General features: G+C 35.9%; 1 protein-coding gene across 2 annotated transcripts in view; it reads left to right on the top strand.

Annotated features, from left to right (window-relative positions):
- Nucleotides 1-18417, top strand: part of negr1 (neuronal growth regulator 1) — a 174726-nt gene that overhangs the window by 78144 nt on the left and 78165 nt on the right. For both annotated transcript variants that reach the window (XM_032572346.1, XM_032572347.1), the window contains exon 3: nt 13455-13580. In XM_032572346.1, the coding sequence (XP_032428237.1) occupies nt 13455-13580 (126 nt within the window). The remainder of the gene's footprint in view (nt 1-13454; nt 13581-18417) is intronic.

The raw sequence follows: 18417 nt of genomic DNA, 5'->3' as shown, positions 1-18417 counted from the left end.
ATCTTTGACCATGCTTGAAAATTTCTATTCACAGACACTCTTCCTGTAATCTGATGGGCATTTCAAGCCAAGTAAAAAATTGTGTCCTCAAAGCAGAGGCATTACTGGTATCCATGAAACTCAACACATAAAAAGAAAAAAAAAAACATTCACAAGACTCCTCCACATCTGCCTATTACTGAGAACATGTTTGAGGCTTGCAGGATAGCTGTCAGAGGCTATTCATCACCTCACCACTACATAATCATTACTGTAGTATTGGAATCATTTTGGATTCCATTAGGCGCAGCTTACCTTGAAGCCAAAAAGTGGGCTATTGAAGTAAACTGAGAAGGACATACTTCAGCGGTTACACAGCAAGATCACATCTGAACTTACATATAATGAAAAATATCACGCAAGGATCCTGTTATAAAACTCCACTCAACATGTTTATCAAAAAAATAAATAAAATAAAAACTTCACTGCATGAAAAGCACATGCCACAGCAGACAGTGTACATCATAAAAATATACCGGTTTTCCTAAACCATCATAGACTTCTAAGACCCCCAGGCAAATTCTGACTTCCTGTAGAGCATTAGTATGGTAAATCACTGGATTCATCATGCATAATGATGTCATTATGGAGTAATGTTCATCAGCTAATGTGCACTTGCCAGGAATCTATTTGTGTCTTTAGCCATTTGCTGTCTCCTACAACTCTTTAAATCTCAAATTTTTTTTTATTAACTTACCCAACATCTTTGCCACAAGGAGCTCTTACAATATGAAGAGATGCCAAAATAAGACAAGCAATAAGGGCTGATGAGGTTTTATGATTTTGCACTGCTCATTTTTTCTTTCCTCCTCTTAGTCCATCTCTTCCAGTGCTTCTGGGCTGGAATAAATGGGAAGAAAAAGAAAATGTAGTTTTTTTCCCCCCTGAACATTTTTATTGCTTTTTATTATTGGCCTGTGTTTTTGTGTGTTTCAGTTGAAAATTGAGATTAATATGTTTCATAACATTGCAAGAGGCATCTGAAATTGCACGTAAAAGTCGATTGAGTTTCAAAGTTTACGTGCTGGGAGGTCAAGTGTGGTTTTTCATTTGTATAAAAGCAGACACTGCAGGCTCATGAGATTTCGCTTGTGTGGTCAAGGCATAAACCAACTGTTGCTGGGCATTTTGGGATGTGTGGAATGTTAATTAGAAAAAAATTAAAACTTTAAAAATGATGTAAAATAATATAAGTCAGCATCTTGACAAATTAAAAAAATAGGCTGCATTTAGTGGTCAAAGCCCATTTGACCACTAAATGTTATGGGCTTCAGTCTGCAGCAGTGATACAAATTTCATATACAAGACTGGGAATTTTGTATTTATTTCTGCGCAAACTTTTCCCAAAGTTAAGCACTGGATATTAACTCTGCTTGGTTTATGACATCGTAAATGAAGTTAATCCCCTTGAGTAATATAATCTGTCACTGTTTATGTTTAGTTTCCATGTCTGACACCTAATTAACAGACTTGAATTTGGATCTTTTATGCTGCATTCTCTGTGAGAAGACGGGAATTGAACCCCTTCAGGAATAACTGTGTGGAGACTGTCTCATTATGGAGGTTTATATTACACCCCAGAAACTCAGGTTTATTCTACTGTAATATCATAATCCATCTGTGTTAGTGTCATCTCAACAAACTGCGGAATGGGTAAACATTCAGTTTGGTAATTTGAGAATTGTAACGAGCTGTTCTAAAATCCCACCCTTGGATTTGTTCACCGCTTCATGCAAAGCTGAAGAATAAAACTCAAATCAGCCTCTAATCCAATTCCAAAGTGCTGCATGCTGCAGATAAAATAATATCTGTCCCTGGTTCAGTAAATGCATATGTTTTAATAAAACTGTTACATCAAATAATGTTTGGACAGGAAATGTGCTAGAGGCATTTAAAACTATTTGAGCATTTAAATTTGTGCTCAGTGGAAAATAGTTACTTTATACAACTTTCAAAAAGGAACATTTATAGGTTTTACATATTTTGTAAGTGTTTTAAGTTTGTAAGTTTTATGAGCGTACTTTTCAATTTTGGATTCATCTGTGTGGAAGAAATAGAAATAATAACTTAGGAGAATATGTGTTGTACAGCTTTGTACACTTGAGGCTTGGTTTACAGTACTGTGAAAAGTATTTGTACCATTTTATATATATTCTGTTTTTGCTTCATTGGTACATTTAAATGTTTAGGATTGTCAAAAAATTTTAACTTACCTGGCCCACTGTGAATGTACTTGTCCATTTGCAGATCATGAATTAACTGAATAACTATAAAGTTTTCAAAAATTAAGTCAAACCTCTCTGTTAACATGAAGTATTCTAAGAGATCTCAAAAATCATACATCACAAATATCCACATCCACAAATGGAGATAACTTAAACGATATTGAGCCTTGCCTTGAGTTGCTGGCCTACCATAATTACTCCAAGATCATATTGCTGACTCATCCAGAAAGACATAAAAGAATCCAGAACAACACCTAAAGCAGTGCATGCCTCACTTGCCAAGTGTCGATGTTCATGATTCAGTAATAAAAAACAGACTTGGTAAAAATCGCATTCCTGGAACAAGGTATGAAAAACATAATGCCTGTCTCACATTTCACAAAAAAAGAAGAAATAATTAAATAAATAAAATAAAATAAAAACATCTTGATGATCCACAAAATATTGTGTTGCCTGATGAGACAAAACTGGAAAAGTTTGGAAGGTATACATTTCAAACGACTGATGTAATACTGATGAAGCAGTAGAGAAGAACATTCTGCAGATAGTAAAACATGGTGGTAGCAGTGTAATGGTGTGGATCTACCTTGCCACCAAAGATCCAAAGGACATCTGGAAGTCTACCTCTGGATGACTCGAAACTTTAAATTAAAAAATAATTTAAATCTTGCAGCATTGCCTTTTACATGGTGCTTATGCTTATAATTCACCCAATGTTATTGAATTAAAACAATTCTGCACCACATATTAGGCTTGGGAGGCAATTTCTTTTCCCCACATTCTTCTTCCCTTAATGCATGAAATATTGATACATAAGCTGCATTTTTATTTAATAGGGCTCTTATTTGATAATAAAATTAGTTCCATAACCTACAGATTAAGTATCACCAAACAAAATAGCAAAAGAGCAAGTACTTTTCATAGCACTTTTGAGAATCTATCTTTTACACACTAACTCAACTAGGATTTAGACCGAGGGTGTACTTTCTTTTCTGATGATCATCTCATATCTCCTAGCTCCATGCCTATGCGTATGCCAACTTGTGGCCATACTTCCACTCCGAGCTCTAATTGGAAAGTTTGATGGCAGTGGGTTTAGCCAGTAATGGGGTTCAGCAATTTGGTAGCAGACGTTATCCCAGAGAGGCCTGTCAGGATTTATAGTAGAGCCCAACTGTGTGCATCCGCGCCACAGCTGCAATAGAAAACTCTCTTGCATTTTAATAGTGCAGCTCTGAGCATTTTCGTAATTTAAAGTGGCGTCATTAGCACTTTATTTATTCAGTCGAGGCATCTTCTATGAAGGTGATGATGCCACCCTGATCATCTGTGGCAGCTCACTCGATGCACCTCCTGCAGAGCTGGAGAAGGGAAATTGGAGAGGTAGGGGCAAACATGACAATTAGTGTCATTAATGAATTAGTGTGGGAAGGAGACAACAAGCTGCGTGTGAAGGTACTATAGTGGGTGGATGGGGAGTTATGTTTTGTTGTTGAAGGGGCAACAAAGTCACAGCTGTGTGCCACAATGTACTGAGAGGAGAAAGTCTAAATGGGAAAATGAAGGGGAAAAATATGCACAAAGGTGAAGTGATCTGTAAAACCATTTATACCAATTGAACTTTTATTCATCTTGTCACATTGCAATGACAAGATGAGGAAAAAAAATTAAGTGGAACTTCAAACTTTTTAAATAAATGTTTTGTGTTCAGAATGGTTTGTATATGGATACAGACATGTTTACTTTAACTGCTTTAAGTAAAACCCAGTGGCACCGAAAACCTCTGAAAGTCAACAAAAAAATTACTCTCAATATAACAGCTGATCTGCAAAGGCCTCAGAGGTTTCTTAGAGAACAATAGACAAGGAACAGAATCATGAAAACCAAGGAATACAGCACATACAGTAAGTCAGACAAGATAAAGTTGTGGAGACATATAAAGTAGGATTCTAAATAATATCTCAGGCTTTGAACATATCACAGAGCCATGATCGAGTTGCTATACAAAATGAAGAATATGACATGTTCTTCTTTGTGCACCTAAGCTACAAGCTTAGGTTGCTCAATCATGTGCACCTAAATGCAAGAAGCTAGACAAGGAAAGCATTATTCAGAGAAGTGGTCAAGAGGCCCATAGAGTAGTTGTAGAATTAATGGTTTAGTGGAGAGAATCAGAATTGTATGTACAATAAATATGTAATTATTTGTAATCAATATTTTAACGTCTATTACAATTTATTACTTATAATGAAGTTGTGTGAATTAAAAAAAACAAAACAAAAAACCTTTGGCTTGTGGATTGTTACGCCCCCAAGGTCTAGGGGTTCAGGGGCGGTAACATAAAAATGTGTCCAGAGAAAAAGTGGAATGTAAAATGATTTATTACAAAAAAGATGGTTTCACAAAACCAAAACACAATACAACTTTACCCAATTAAAACAAAAGAAAAGGGTTAACAAATTCAAGAATGTTAAGTGCAAATTAAATTACAAAATGTTCAAACAAGTCAGTCTAAAGTAAACAAAAAACAACCCAAAAGAAAGGACAAAAGGAGCACCAAACCTCCCAAACACAAGCTTCTAGCTTGTACAAGGTTTATCTAAAGCAGATTCAAACTACTTAACAAAATTAAGCAAGAACAAAATAGTTCAAAACTGCCCAAAGCAGTTGTCAAACACCAAAGGTGGGGGAACAGCTTTACAAAACCTCTTCCTGCTAGCTGCCTCCGCTGGAGGAATGATTGCAGGAGCCTTTTATATGGTGCAGGTGGGCCTCATCAACGTCTGATAGGCTTCACAAACCTCTGCTGGTCCAATGAGGTCGCGGCTCCTGTGCAGCCTTCAAGCAGCCAACCAGGAAGGTTTTCTGTCATAGCTGAACCTGCATAACAAAAACAAGCCTGCACAGCCTCAAGAGGCCAGGGGCCGTAACAGGGATAAAAGAAAATTCACTCGCAAATATTTTCTATACTGACTAATTTGAGCAAACATTTGAAAACCATAAATCACTACTGTGTGATTGAGATATAATTCTCATTTTTAAAGGTTTGGTGCAAATGAAAGATCTCGTTTTCACACACCAACGGCCTTGGGCCATCTTCTTAGTGCTGGACGTTTGTTAGCAAAAATAAAATAGCTTCTATCCATTTAATCCTTCTTCCTTTTGTGTGTTTGTCTGTCAGCAAGAACTAACAGATTTTTTGAAAAAAAATGCTGATTCACGAATAAAGCCTTTTGCACATTTACAACCTTCCAGTATCTTACTGGGGGTTTTTTTGCCAAATCTCTTGAGCACTGAATGTACCTGGATGTTGTCATTTTACACCATTCAGGTGCACCAGTTTCATCATTTCCAGAACATTTTTGCTAAATGGAAAAAAAAGTGCAGTTTTATATAAGCCTACATGTGCATGTTTGATTTCTCAACTCTGCATCTCTCCATTAGGCTGTTATGAAAGAGCAGTAATGGTGTTAAGTGAGATAATGGTAGACAATAACCCCATTGCTGGTCATTTTTCTCACTGAAAGGTTAACATCTGTTCTGCTGTGTAGGCATGACTTAATGCCATTTACAACATTACTGATAAACACTTTTTCAGCAATTTGGGGTAATATCAGTAATGATTAGAAAATTTCTTTGTAAGCACTTATGTACAAAGAACTGAGCATTGAAAAGTAAAGTCTGCAGTAAATTGATTTTTCTCATGCGTGGGTGTTGAGTTTGGACTGAATTTACATTATGACCCTGTTTAGAGCGGGCATCAACATGCTTTCTAGCTGATTCAGGTAGAAGTTGACAGTTTAAAGCATGAGTGTTCCCAACTGACATTAAAAGCAATCCTGAAGGATTAGGTCATGGTTACCTGCTCTACATGCAAATAAACATGCAGCCACGTCACACAGTGTGCTGAAAGCTGAGCTGTAAAGATTTGAAGGGCAATTTATATTAGAGTAAAATGCCTTCTAAGGCAAGAAAGCTGTACAATTTTGAGAAAGGCCAATTTCAATGCAACTCTCATTTTAGTAACATTTGATGCTGCTATTTACTACAAACATCTTGATTAGAATCTCAATGCAACCGAACAGACTTAATATCAAAGAAAGAAAGTTGAATTAATTGATTTGTCACCTCACTGAGTTTAGTGTTTTCGGGGCATGTACAGTATATATATATCTATATATATATAGATATATATATATAAATATATATATAAATATAAACATACAAAAAAGAGAGTACGCTCTCCTGGTAATGCATGATTGAAAATCTGGCTTTTTTTGTATAAACAAAACTGTTATGTTTCCAAGGTTGTTAACAAAATGTTTTTTTATGCCACAAGGAAATGACTTGCTGCTTGAGAGTTGCCACATATTTTTAATAGATCATCCTTTTGTGTGTCACTGGAAGTTTTACTTGCAGACTGCTAATCTAATGTGAATTAATCCTTCCCAGATTTACTTTCTGAGCGTCTTCAATTAGTGCAACTACACCTGTACTTAATGCAATTTAAACAGGACTGGATTTCCTAGGAACTATTTTAGTGTCAGGTCTGAATGAGGCCCAACTCCATGTTTCTTAAACACAAATCCCATGAAATCAACTATTTTAAGAATCTATTATATTGGGGGGGGGGGATAAATTGCTGTTTCAGGGCTATTCAAGAAACTGGAGGAATGTCCTAATTCTGATTTCAAAATCATTTGTTTCTTTCCAAATATGATTTTAAAAACATATGTTTTGATGCAATTTTGACTGGTAAAGTATCTTCACGAGCCAAAATTGCATTCTGTTATAGTTACATGTATGTCATATTATAAAAACACAAATTCTATTGTTTAACTGTGTTGCGGACCTTATGAATAAACCTAAACCAAATCTTAATGAATGTACAGTATGTCATACAACTAAATTTGTTTCCGCAATTAATTTTTTATATGACCTTTTTTTTTTTAGCAAAGAAACAGTGGTACAGTTGCTTCGAACCGGAATAAAATGAATGTTCTTCATCTAAAACCTTTGAAAGTCTCCCAGTCCTTGTCAAAGAGAGATAGGATCAGTAGACAGCCAACATTTTCAATTTTGTGCTATCAGACACTGAGGAGATGTGTCAACACTTGGGTCCCTCTGCAAGTAAACACATGACTCTGACAACCAATAACCTACATTCAACATCACCTGTGCTCCTATCCCACTGTAGGTCCTCCATGTTAATCTAATTTAGATCCAGATCTGTTGATCAAAACAGACTCCTATCCTCCCCATATGATAGAAAAATTTATTCATGTCATTCTAGGTAATATTTTAGAGTGACAGCCTGTGAATCAGATTATTTACTTTGTCTTCAGAAGTTCCACTTATGGGAGTAGAAGCTTTCAATGCTATCTTATACAGAGGAGGGCTGTTGGCTATTGGTTCCTACAATATAATTAAAGCCCACTGGTTTACTAAAGGGAGTACAGAATGATGCTTTAAATTAAAGATGTTAGAGAAGTTATATGTTTTGTGGTCTTGTATTGTAGTTGAAATCAGATCTTTACATACGCTGTATGGAAAAAATAAATATTCCCAATGTTTTACAATAACTTAAACTAAATCTTCTCATACTTGTTGGTAAAGATTAAAAATATTCCTAATTACAAAATAGCAAAAATAATGAGTCAATAAGCTTGTAACACTGAAATAAACTACTATATAAAAGATGAAAGAACAATAAAACTAATAAACAACTTAAAGTAAAACTGCAAAACTATACCAAATAAAAAGAACAGAAACAGTTAAATGATTAAAAAAATGTAAAAATCAGGATGACATGCAGGATGACTGACTACGTTTTGCCTGTTTAGCTACATTAGTTTAGCTAGAGTTAGTTTTTGAAAACATTTGACATTTAGTGTGTTTTTTTACTATTTTATATAGCTTACGGTAGTTGGAAGAGAAGAAATGAAAACTCTGGTAAACTGGAGTAAACTCACAGTGCATGACTTAAATAACTTATCAATCAATAACCTTATAAAACATTGCTTATACCACAGACTCAATGGAAATTGGCGTGTACCCAAGCAGTCTCATAGATTAAAATTCTGCAGAACACAGCAAAGCAGTGAAACAGAGAATTAAACAATATTAAAATAGTTTATCCTAATCTAACTTATCCCTGCAATCCTTACTTGATCAGTTTTAAGAACCAGTGAATCTGCTGTGAATGAGCCTCCTGGTAAGAAGCAGTAGTCATCTCCTCATCAGCGAAGTAGAGGAGGAGGCTGAAGACGGTCCCCCTGATGCTTAGCTGACCTAAAACAGGAATGGTTTAGACTGATTTATTATCGGCCAGTAATAAAAACACAATTATGTTTTTTTAAAGAGTATATGTAGATATCTGGATTTGACTGTAACAGTGTTACTTTTAACTTGTTAAATATTGTGTTTTTGATCAATCTATTTTTGAACAAATTGGCTGCATTTCAAAATATTTTTGAAAATTTGGTATCTTTTCTTACCAAATTCTCAAGGCTAAATTCACAGTACTTTCACTCAAATTAGTAAATACTGTAGAAGCAAGTGAAGGAGATTCAACAAAATCACAGCTTTAAATTACAAAGAAGACTATGCAATGGGGAAAAATATTGCTGGTATTAAAGAGGAACTTCAGGAAATTTTGAATGAACTTTTCCTTTGTTTTTGATTTTTTTTTTTTTAAATCAGGCATCAGGCAGAGTCACAGAGTAGAATAGTTGGACCCAGATGACTGAGAATCCATTACTGTATAGCACAGTCCACTGCAGAAAAGCTCCCTCTGAGATTCAAATCTTGCAGTTTAAAATAGTGGTTCATAAGCCCATGTAGGGGTGCACATGTGTGGGTGTGTGTACCTGAATGACTATGCCCATGCATGTGTGTACAGCGAAATGTGCTTAAATGCCTTTGTGGGTGGCTGCATGTGTGCCTCTGTGTTTTCAGCAGCCTAAATACCGAAGCTTTTAACATCAAAGCTCCGAGAGGATTTAAGTGGCCTAAAACTTGCCAATTATGATTATAAGTGATGTCCAGCAGGGATTGCTGATGAGCTACCATGTATAAAAAAAAAGAATAAATTTTTTTTTCTCAAATTTATTCTTCCTTGGCTTTTTTATTATTCATTATAAATGCCTAAAGTACGACCTGGTTTTAGAGATAGAACAATTTCTATGTTGCATAAGTTCCAGTTTAGTCACTATATGTAGCCTGAGAGACATAATAGACAGTAAGAAAAGCCAAACCAGTCTTTTCCATTTTTTAACATTTATTTCAAGTATTTGGTAAATTTTGTTTTAACTTTTTCTAACTACAGGCAGTTTTAACTTGTATTGCTCAACTTTTCAACATACGTATATTTCTTAAACCTGTTTGAATGATTTAAGTAAAGAACAGCTTGAAAAGAGAGTGTTAAATCAGGCGAATGAAGTGAGAACCTAAATGCAGCAGGGCTCAGAAGGTAGTTGGTTGGTACATTAAAAAGCAGAAACTTGAGAAATGGTTCACAAATCCAAAGATCCGAAATCACAGGCAGAGAGAAAAAACTAAGCTGTAAGGCACACTAAAAATGAAAGAAAATGAACATGCTTATTGGAAACAAGAGAGGACTTGTAAACAATAAATCCAGCACCAGCCTAGCTAAATCTTCAGGCGTAAGAGTCAAAGAAAATTCAGGAAAAAACCTTTACGCTATGGAAGCATGGGTATGAGGATTCTCGCTTATGGCAAAACTACTATAGTTCCATTGTACCACAGTTTGTATGACATGATCTACTGCCACAATTTTTAATGCAGATTAAAAAATAAATCCCAATGTCTTCCGTAGAGAATGCTTATTTAAAATAAGGTTGTTTATGACAGTCTTTTTAAAAAAAATAGAATAGAATAGAAGTAATCTATTCTGACTCCAGTTTATGTAATTTCTGTTTTTATTTCCAATTTTTTACAAACTATGTCTTGTTTTAGATTGTTTTATACCGATTTATGATTAATGAAAATATGTTGTTGATTTTGATTAAAAAAGAACAATCAAAGAAAAGTAACATTTGATGACCATCTGCATGTGTGTTTAGTGGAGTTAAAGGGGACCATAAATGAAAACCACCTAAATTCACTCCCTACAAATTAGAGCTGTTCATAGCTAAACTTAGCATTTAGTTAAGGTGAGCTTGCCATCAAGTGAAGTGATACCATGATGAAAAAACAGGTATCAGGTCTGAAGTCTTGCAAAATGTGCATTTCCATAAAACATGACCAGAGGTAATTGATGCCCTTAAGCATCTGTGTTTACTTTTTACTTGATGCAATACAATACACCAGTACCACAGAGAGCATTGCCTTCATATCGTCGCTGAGCAACATCGTTGTCCTTTTTCTCTTAGCCTAGGTAAAATGCTTCTACAGTTGTCTCTGATTCAGGTGTGATATTCACACAAGGAATGCAACCGTTACATTCCATCTCCATGACTGTGTGGTGGCTGTCGAAGCACTGACTTCAGCAACAGACCATGCCTTTTGATTTCCCAAGCACTTGAATGAGCTTTTCTTCTCAATCTTTCCAATGCAGCGGTCATCTGTAGTGCTGGTGCACACCCTTTTGACCACACATTTTTCTTTCACTCTGCATTCCATTAATATGCTTGGATACAGCACTTGGTGAGCAATCTTCATCTTCAGCAATGGTCTTTGTGGGTCAATGACCAGCCTCTTTCAGAAAACGTTTCAATCATAGAAGACAAGCCGCCTTTGAGCTGCCTCTGGCCATTCATAAATCACAAGTGGAGACAGTGATATGCCGCACAAATGAGACTTTTTAAAAACCTCTCCTTTTTCCACATTGTTTATTTCTAAGCACCTCTGAGGAACAGTAGCACCTCTGAGGTACGGTGGCAAAACCTTAAACTGCTGCTGCAGCAAGTTACTCAACAGGTTGTTGTTAGGTAACTAAAGAGTGAGTGAGTTAGTTCATCCTACACCTGGCTGATCACGTCATCAACATATCACTCTCTCGACCAGTGAAGCTGGCTTGACCTCATATGAGTCAGCTCATATGGGGGTGTGACTGCCTCGCTTGAAGACAAGAAGCATAACAGAGGAGGGCCTACTTCCTTGGTTCTCTCATAGAACACATAAAGACAGCACAAATATGCCTTAATCCTGCTTTCATGTGTTTTGAATGAGTGGTTGATGTTTGTTAGCAAAGGTCAACAGAAAATGATTGTGATGATCACCCAACATTTCTTGTAATTGAAATGCCTTGTTGTATTATGTAAACTGTAATTTTCTAAGACACAGATTTTTATTTCTGAGATGTAAGTCATAATCCTGAATATAAAACATTACTTCTAAATTGAATAACCAAAAAAACCCCAATAATTTATCAAAGATATTCTTATCAAGTTGCACCTGTGTATGTGTAGCACTAATTTATAAGATTTCAGGATTCTGAGCTGCCTTTTGTTCATTGTGTGAAAAACTACAAGACAAAAGTAAGAAAAGAGACTTTGAAGAAGGGTTTCAGTACACTTGTCTGCCTGCAATGTTTGGTTGGATGACAGATGGAGAACAGAAGTTGTGAAGCCAAGTTGCATTTGATATCAGATCAGTTTTGTTGTTAAAACTTTACAAACCTAATGCACTATATAGGAAACATGGCCATATCTCAAGTCTTTTGGATCTGCTATCTATCTTCTTCTCCTACATAATAGCTATTATGCTCTCACACATGCCTCCTCCCACATAATGAAATTTGGCACAAATCTAATAGAAAAGATTTGTGTTAGGTAGTATTGACGTAATTTAGACAGTGCCGTTCCAGCTATTCAGTCAGAGTTCAGTCCTCGACCTTGATAATAAGACACTTTCTGTCTCCAGTACGGCTATCGCATAACCTGATGTGAGGGGGTGTGTTTGCGTGCACACACACATTAGCTTTCTGAATTTCGATTTAGCTTGATGTACTAAGTAAGCTTTTTTAAATATTATAATGAAGTCTTATTGAGTGTATTGAACTTTATAGTTAATTAATTGCTTAATTACCCTGTTGGCCATATCAACATGCTTTGTTCTCAGTGGTAGAAATACATGAATAATTTTATGGTTGTGTTTAATTAAAGGCAGCAGTCTTGTACACTTAATGATGTAAGACATTGAAACTCCTAAATGTCTCTTAATGCAAAAAGCTAATGACCTAATACATGTCTTTACTATCCTTAAACACGTTTTAATGGTTTACTGGAGCATGTCACCCGAGTCAAGGCAAATTTAATCAAAAGAGGTTGTTATAATTGATGGCAAAAAAAAACAACAACCTACCCCTATAGAAGATTTCTACCAAGATACCATGCTTACATTTAGAAATATGCTTGAATAAATATAGGAGGGTGTTTTTCATCTGCTTTCATTCTTAATACTGCATGTGTATTGTAACAGAAGGGGTGAAAATCCGTTTTGTTCAATTAGTTAGTTTTCTTGACATATGAGATTAGAAATCAGTTGATGCTTAAGGATTGTGATTGTAATGCTCTGAGTCCGCCCAAGGTTAAATTTCTTAATACATTATTAGTAAAAATTTATTAAACTTATTAGTAAATATTTATTATGCAGATATTAACCAGATACTTATGAAATAGAAGAAATAAGTGAATAATTCAAATTATAGTTTCCAAAAGATTTACCAAAAGAATTGAAGGGAAAATTGATTGGGAGGGATGGTTCAAGAACTTCCTCTGTGGTTGCTACACACTTTACATTTCAAGAATGGTGAGCTGAGAGAGAACAGCTTAGTGTAGCAGGAGATTAAGTAATATTAAGTTTAGGTCATTGCTGCAGTATCTTCCAGTTGCATCGATTCTGCAGCAGTGGTACAAAGGGTGGCATAGTGAGAGATGTGACATTTATTTATTGTGTTTTAAGGTGATAGCTTCCTACACCTTTAAAACAAAAGTCAAGTACACAACAGTATGCCAGGGGTATTAGTATGAATTTTTTTTGCCATGTTTAAATTAATGAGGGGACAGTGTAGCTTCATTTCCTCTCTCAAAGCAGAAACACAAGTCATGTCTTACCCAACTTCCTTCCATTGCACTCTTGCATGCAGATGAGATTGTTGCTTGATTGAGAGGTTGCCATTTGAAACTCTAATCTTATTTCTATCTTCTTCTTTATTTTGTCTTCTAGTTCCACCTAAGATATATGACATTTCCTCTGACATCACAGTAAATGAGGGCAGTAATGTGTCGCTCATCTGCACGGCCACTGGGAAACCTGAGCCGATCATTGCCTGGAGACACATAACCCCATTAGGTGAGTTCATCCCACCTTTCATGTGCACTGATGGACGGATGGACGGATGGATGGATGGGATGGATGGATGGATGGAAGCAGAAATGAGAAAAGGGCTACATGATCAATAAATGATTAAATGAGAGGTTGAGGAACTGCTTTTAGTTACATTGCAGTGAGAGATGTAATTCACTGAGATATTTTAGCACAATCAAGTTAAAAAGTGTAGTATTAGAATAACTGTTGATGGAACCATGATTAAACCACAGTTGATAGCTGAACTTTAATGCAAACAAAAAAACATATATACATATTTTAAATGAAATGTGAAAGTTTTGCAGAGGAGCATTTTGTTACTATAAATCAAACAGGGTTGTTAAAATTTAATACACTCTGCTGAAGGTAAATGTTAATTAAGTGTGCATTACAAATTATATCTTTATTAATATTATCACTGGGGCGCAGACACTTAATTAATTTCTTCAAATCCTGAATCTTTGCTTTGAAAACTCTTTCCAAAGCATAACTGTTACACCAAATCCCCCACCCAGTTACTTTTAGTCCTCCCTCATTTTCATATTAATGGATTAAAGCATGCAGTGCTTATCTGATGGCTGTGAGGATGACTGTATTTATCTTATGGCTGTCAGATCCCCCCGCTCCGGCACGCTGGCCCTGATTGCGTTAGAGGAGTTTTCAAAAGATGATCAAAAGAGCCATCCTCGGAGTCCAAGTGGCAGTCACTCATTCTACTTTGAAGTGTCCACACTTTGAAGTATGCCAGGGAAGGAAATGATATGCTGGTCAAATGAAAGGGCCCACGACGAAATGTAATCACAGAGTGTCTCCCAGCACATCAGAGGAGAAGCCCTTTGCCATGGGATGTCTGAATCAGCTGAAGTAAGGGTGATTTGTCTAAAAGACCTGATACAACTGGAAGGTTGTAATAGGCTAATTACCTATCCATGGAATTTCATTAACTCTCTTGGATATGCAAAACAGGCTGCCTCAGCTAGTGTTCATGAATGCTATGTGAATATGCAATCACGGTATGAGTAAAATATATATGATTTCTTCTGCTTTATTTGCTAAATGAACAATCAATTAACAATGGACCTTGAGTTAACTAAAGTGAACTGAGTAAGTGAATATGTGTAGTCTATAAATACTGGTAATTACTTCAAGGGTGTGAATGGACTCCTAATATCATAAAGTGATTTATAAAATCAGACAGTTTACGAGTTCATTAAAAAGAAAAAGAAAAAGAAAAAAAAAACATAGTATATTATACCAAGGGTGGCCAAGTCCAGTCCCCGTCAGCTGCTATACTGCAACTTTCAGTTGCATCCCTTCTCCAACACACCTAAATCAAATGTTTGAATTGCATCAGCATGTCTTTCAGCCCTGCACAGGTGATTCAGGTGTATTGGAGAAAGGATACATCTAAATGTTGGAGGTCTATAAATATTGAGGACTGGACTTTGACACCCCTCATATGTATGTAGTATTTTGTTGATTGATCCAATCGATAGATATTTCACCTGTCGATTGAAGTAATTTTCTACCTCTTTCAAACACTTTTCACTCTATTGGAGTAGAGCGGCTACTACACGCCTGTTAGTCGGTATCTGGGTCCTGCACGTCCTCGCATTTATCAACTTGGTGTCACATGCAAAACAGTACGACGTGAACACTGTTTCCCACCGAGCAGTTTACTGTGCAGCACTGAGTGTGCATATGCGATTTATAAAAAATTACCTTTGAGTGGTCATGTCCGGTAGACTTCTGCATTTAATTCACCTCGAGGAAATGGTTGGAGTGATTATGCCAGTAAATAAATTGGTGACTTATTCCTGTAACCCCAAAGTATTGCATGGTTTGTGACTTCCAGACCAGTATTTCAACATGCACACAAACGCCAACAGGGGTATTTTACTTATTAGCCTGGTGTTTTCCAAGCTTTTAAAATCACTGAGATTTCATTATTTGAATATTTTATTGTTTTCAAATGATCATTTTAGCTGCAGGCAGAGAATAAGGTCAGGCATGAAATAATCATATAAAAAAGATATTTGTCTAAACTAAAATCCAGTTATTTCAAAAATACAGTTCAACCACATATGACAAGCTACCAAAGCAAATAACTTGCCAGATTTAAGTTAGATATACAGTAAACTGAATTAAGTTCATGTGAATACTACACCAGAATATCATTCATTATATACTGTATAAGCAGCTAGCAAAATTTGTATTATCAACAATGATAGTAGACCATAAAAAAAGTTTGCTTTTCTCTGTTTTTATCCAGTGAACAGTCCCTTCCTTTGAGTTGGGTTAAGCAGGTGCAATGGCTGCAAAGTAGAAAACATTTTTACCTGGCAGGTTTGATGTTTTCGGCCTCACTCTCCTTAACAATCAACCATTTTGGCGGGGGGGGGGTGGGGCTTTTTTTGCACTGTAGATAGCTCCACTGCAGCAGTCAGTGAAGTTTGACAGGATGATAAATTGCCCTGACTGACTGTCAAGTTCTTTTTCCCACTCCGACTGTTTTGTGTTTGCATTTTTCACTCTCTTGCCTTCTTGCCAACCACCAAACTGCCAGCTAATAATAAACTTTGCGCATCCAGTGAAGTGTGCCCATAAACTGTTTATGGAGACAATAATTTGGCATAGTATCTGTGCATGCAGAAATTGGATGCATGTTTCTTGATTACAGAAGACCAATGTGAAGCAAATGCTTAAAGTTTGTAGAATGTTTTACATAAGAAGGATGATGGTACTGTATGTCTGGACAGTACCATCCAGACATATGATCTGGATGGTACCATATGTCCATGGTACATGGACATATGGTACATGGACATGGTACATGGACATATGGTACATTTATATATATGTAGATATATAAACATATCTACATATGTTTATATATGTAGATATAAACATTGCTTATTGATGTTTTAATTAACTGTGTAAAGTTTCTTGTTCATTTTCTTGTAAATTTCCTGAGAATTTTGGAGGAAATTTAAATGATAACAGAGCTTTATGTTTGCAAAGTATATTAAACTGCATCTATTAATGGATGTATCAAGTGAATTTTTCCTTCCTCTTATCCTATCCTATAGAATATTAGTCCAGATATCAAATGGTTTGTCATGGTTGCCACTTAAACTAATATTAAATACTGTAAGCAATTTAACGACTTTTCCCAGCTGCTACTTATAATCTAAATCGAGTTATATCGGTAAATTAAATGCATCCCTAAGCATAAAATATCATTAGTGAAATTAGAGTTTATTAATCACATAATTCCTTTGTATTGTTGCACTTGTCTGACTTTCAAGGTAGTGTCAATCTATGAGCACAATGCTGTCTGCTTGCCACTCCTTCATAGGTCACAGAAAGGAGGGGGTGAAATAGCCTTTAACATGGTCTATTTCAGTCTGGTTTAGTTCTATGGATGGTGCGGGGAAATTGCTTTGATAAGCTTTTCCCATTGAGATTTGAATTCATCGGATAGAAGTGTGACCTTTGAAAAGGCTGACTAGAATGCTTGAGAATGTGTTTGATTTTTTTCTTGTGACAGAAGTCAGCCTGGGCATATTTTTCTCTTCCTTTTCAGTCGCAATGCATTTATCAATACTGTACATGTTTCATTTTATATTTATGAATGTACAAGAGCCGTCTCTTGTTCTGAATGACACTAACAAAGCAAACATCACCATAGCAACTCATTAAATGTGTTGCATCTAACATAAAACTTGATCCAATAAAAGCTGGTGAGCTACACCACTGTGATGCATAATACAATTTAGGAACCACTAAAATTGTACAACAGCTGTTCTGTTGATGTTCCAAACATTTTTGTATCTACATATAAATTAGGTCTAAAATGATAAAAAGCAAAGCAAGATCCTCATAAAGATTTTCTTTGTGCCCAAGACTCGCATTTTTTTTCTTTTTTTATATCATAATTAAACTATTTTGACATTACCATAAGACACACAAGACCATGAGAAAATAAATTATACAAGAAATTGATCAGAATATCTGAATTGAGTCCAAAAATGTCTTCTATAAGTGTTTGGTTGACCGTGATCCAAACTGCCAAGGTATACATATACAGTACAAATACACTAAAATAAACAGAAAGTAAATACATAAATACAGACAATAGAAGTGTAGTGGTGTAAAAAGTTTTTGCCTCCTTTCTAATTTTCTATTTCTTTGCATGTTTTTCCACACTTAAGTGTTTCAGAATATCAAACCAATTTAAACAACACAAGTCAACACAGAATGCAGAGTTCAAATTATAATGATTATTATTAAGAGAGAACAAATATAAACTTACATGGCACTGTGTGAATAATGATTACCCCCTAAACCTCAAAACTGGTTGGGCCACACTCACCAGCAACAACAGCAATCAAGCATTTGCGATAACTTGCAGTGAGTCTTTTCCAGCTCTGTGGGGAAATTGTGGCCTATGCGTCTTTACAGCATTGTTGTAAATCAGCCACACTGGAGAGATTTTGAGCATGAACTGCCTTTTTTAAGGTCATACCACAGCATCTCAATAAGGATTCAGGTCAGGACTTTGACTTAGTCACTCTAAAGCACAGGTGTCAAACTCCAGTCCTCAAGGGCCACTGTCCTGCAGTTTTTAGATGTTCCACAGGTACAAAACGCTGGAATGAAATGACTTAATGACCTCCTTCTTGTGCAAATCAGTTCTCCAAAGCCTTGCTAATGACCTAATTATTCTATTCAGGTGTGGTGCAGCAGAGGCACATCTAAACGTTGCAGGACACCGGCCCTTGAGGACTGGAGTTTGACACCCCTGCTCTAAAGTCTTCAT

The sequence above is a fragment of the Xiphophorus hellerii genome, chromosome 9, assembly GCF_003331165.1.
Source record: "Xiphophorus hellerii strain 12219 chromosome 9, Xiphophorus_hellerii-4.1, whole genome shotgun sequence".
Classification (NCBI taxonomy): Eukaryota; Metazoa; Chordata; class Actinopteri; order Cyprinodontiformes; family Poeciliidae; genus Xiphophorus; species Xiphophorus hellerii.
The sequence above is the reverse complement of the archived record's forward strand: the minus strand, read 5'-3'. Positions and strand labels throughout refer to the sequence as shown.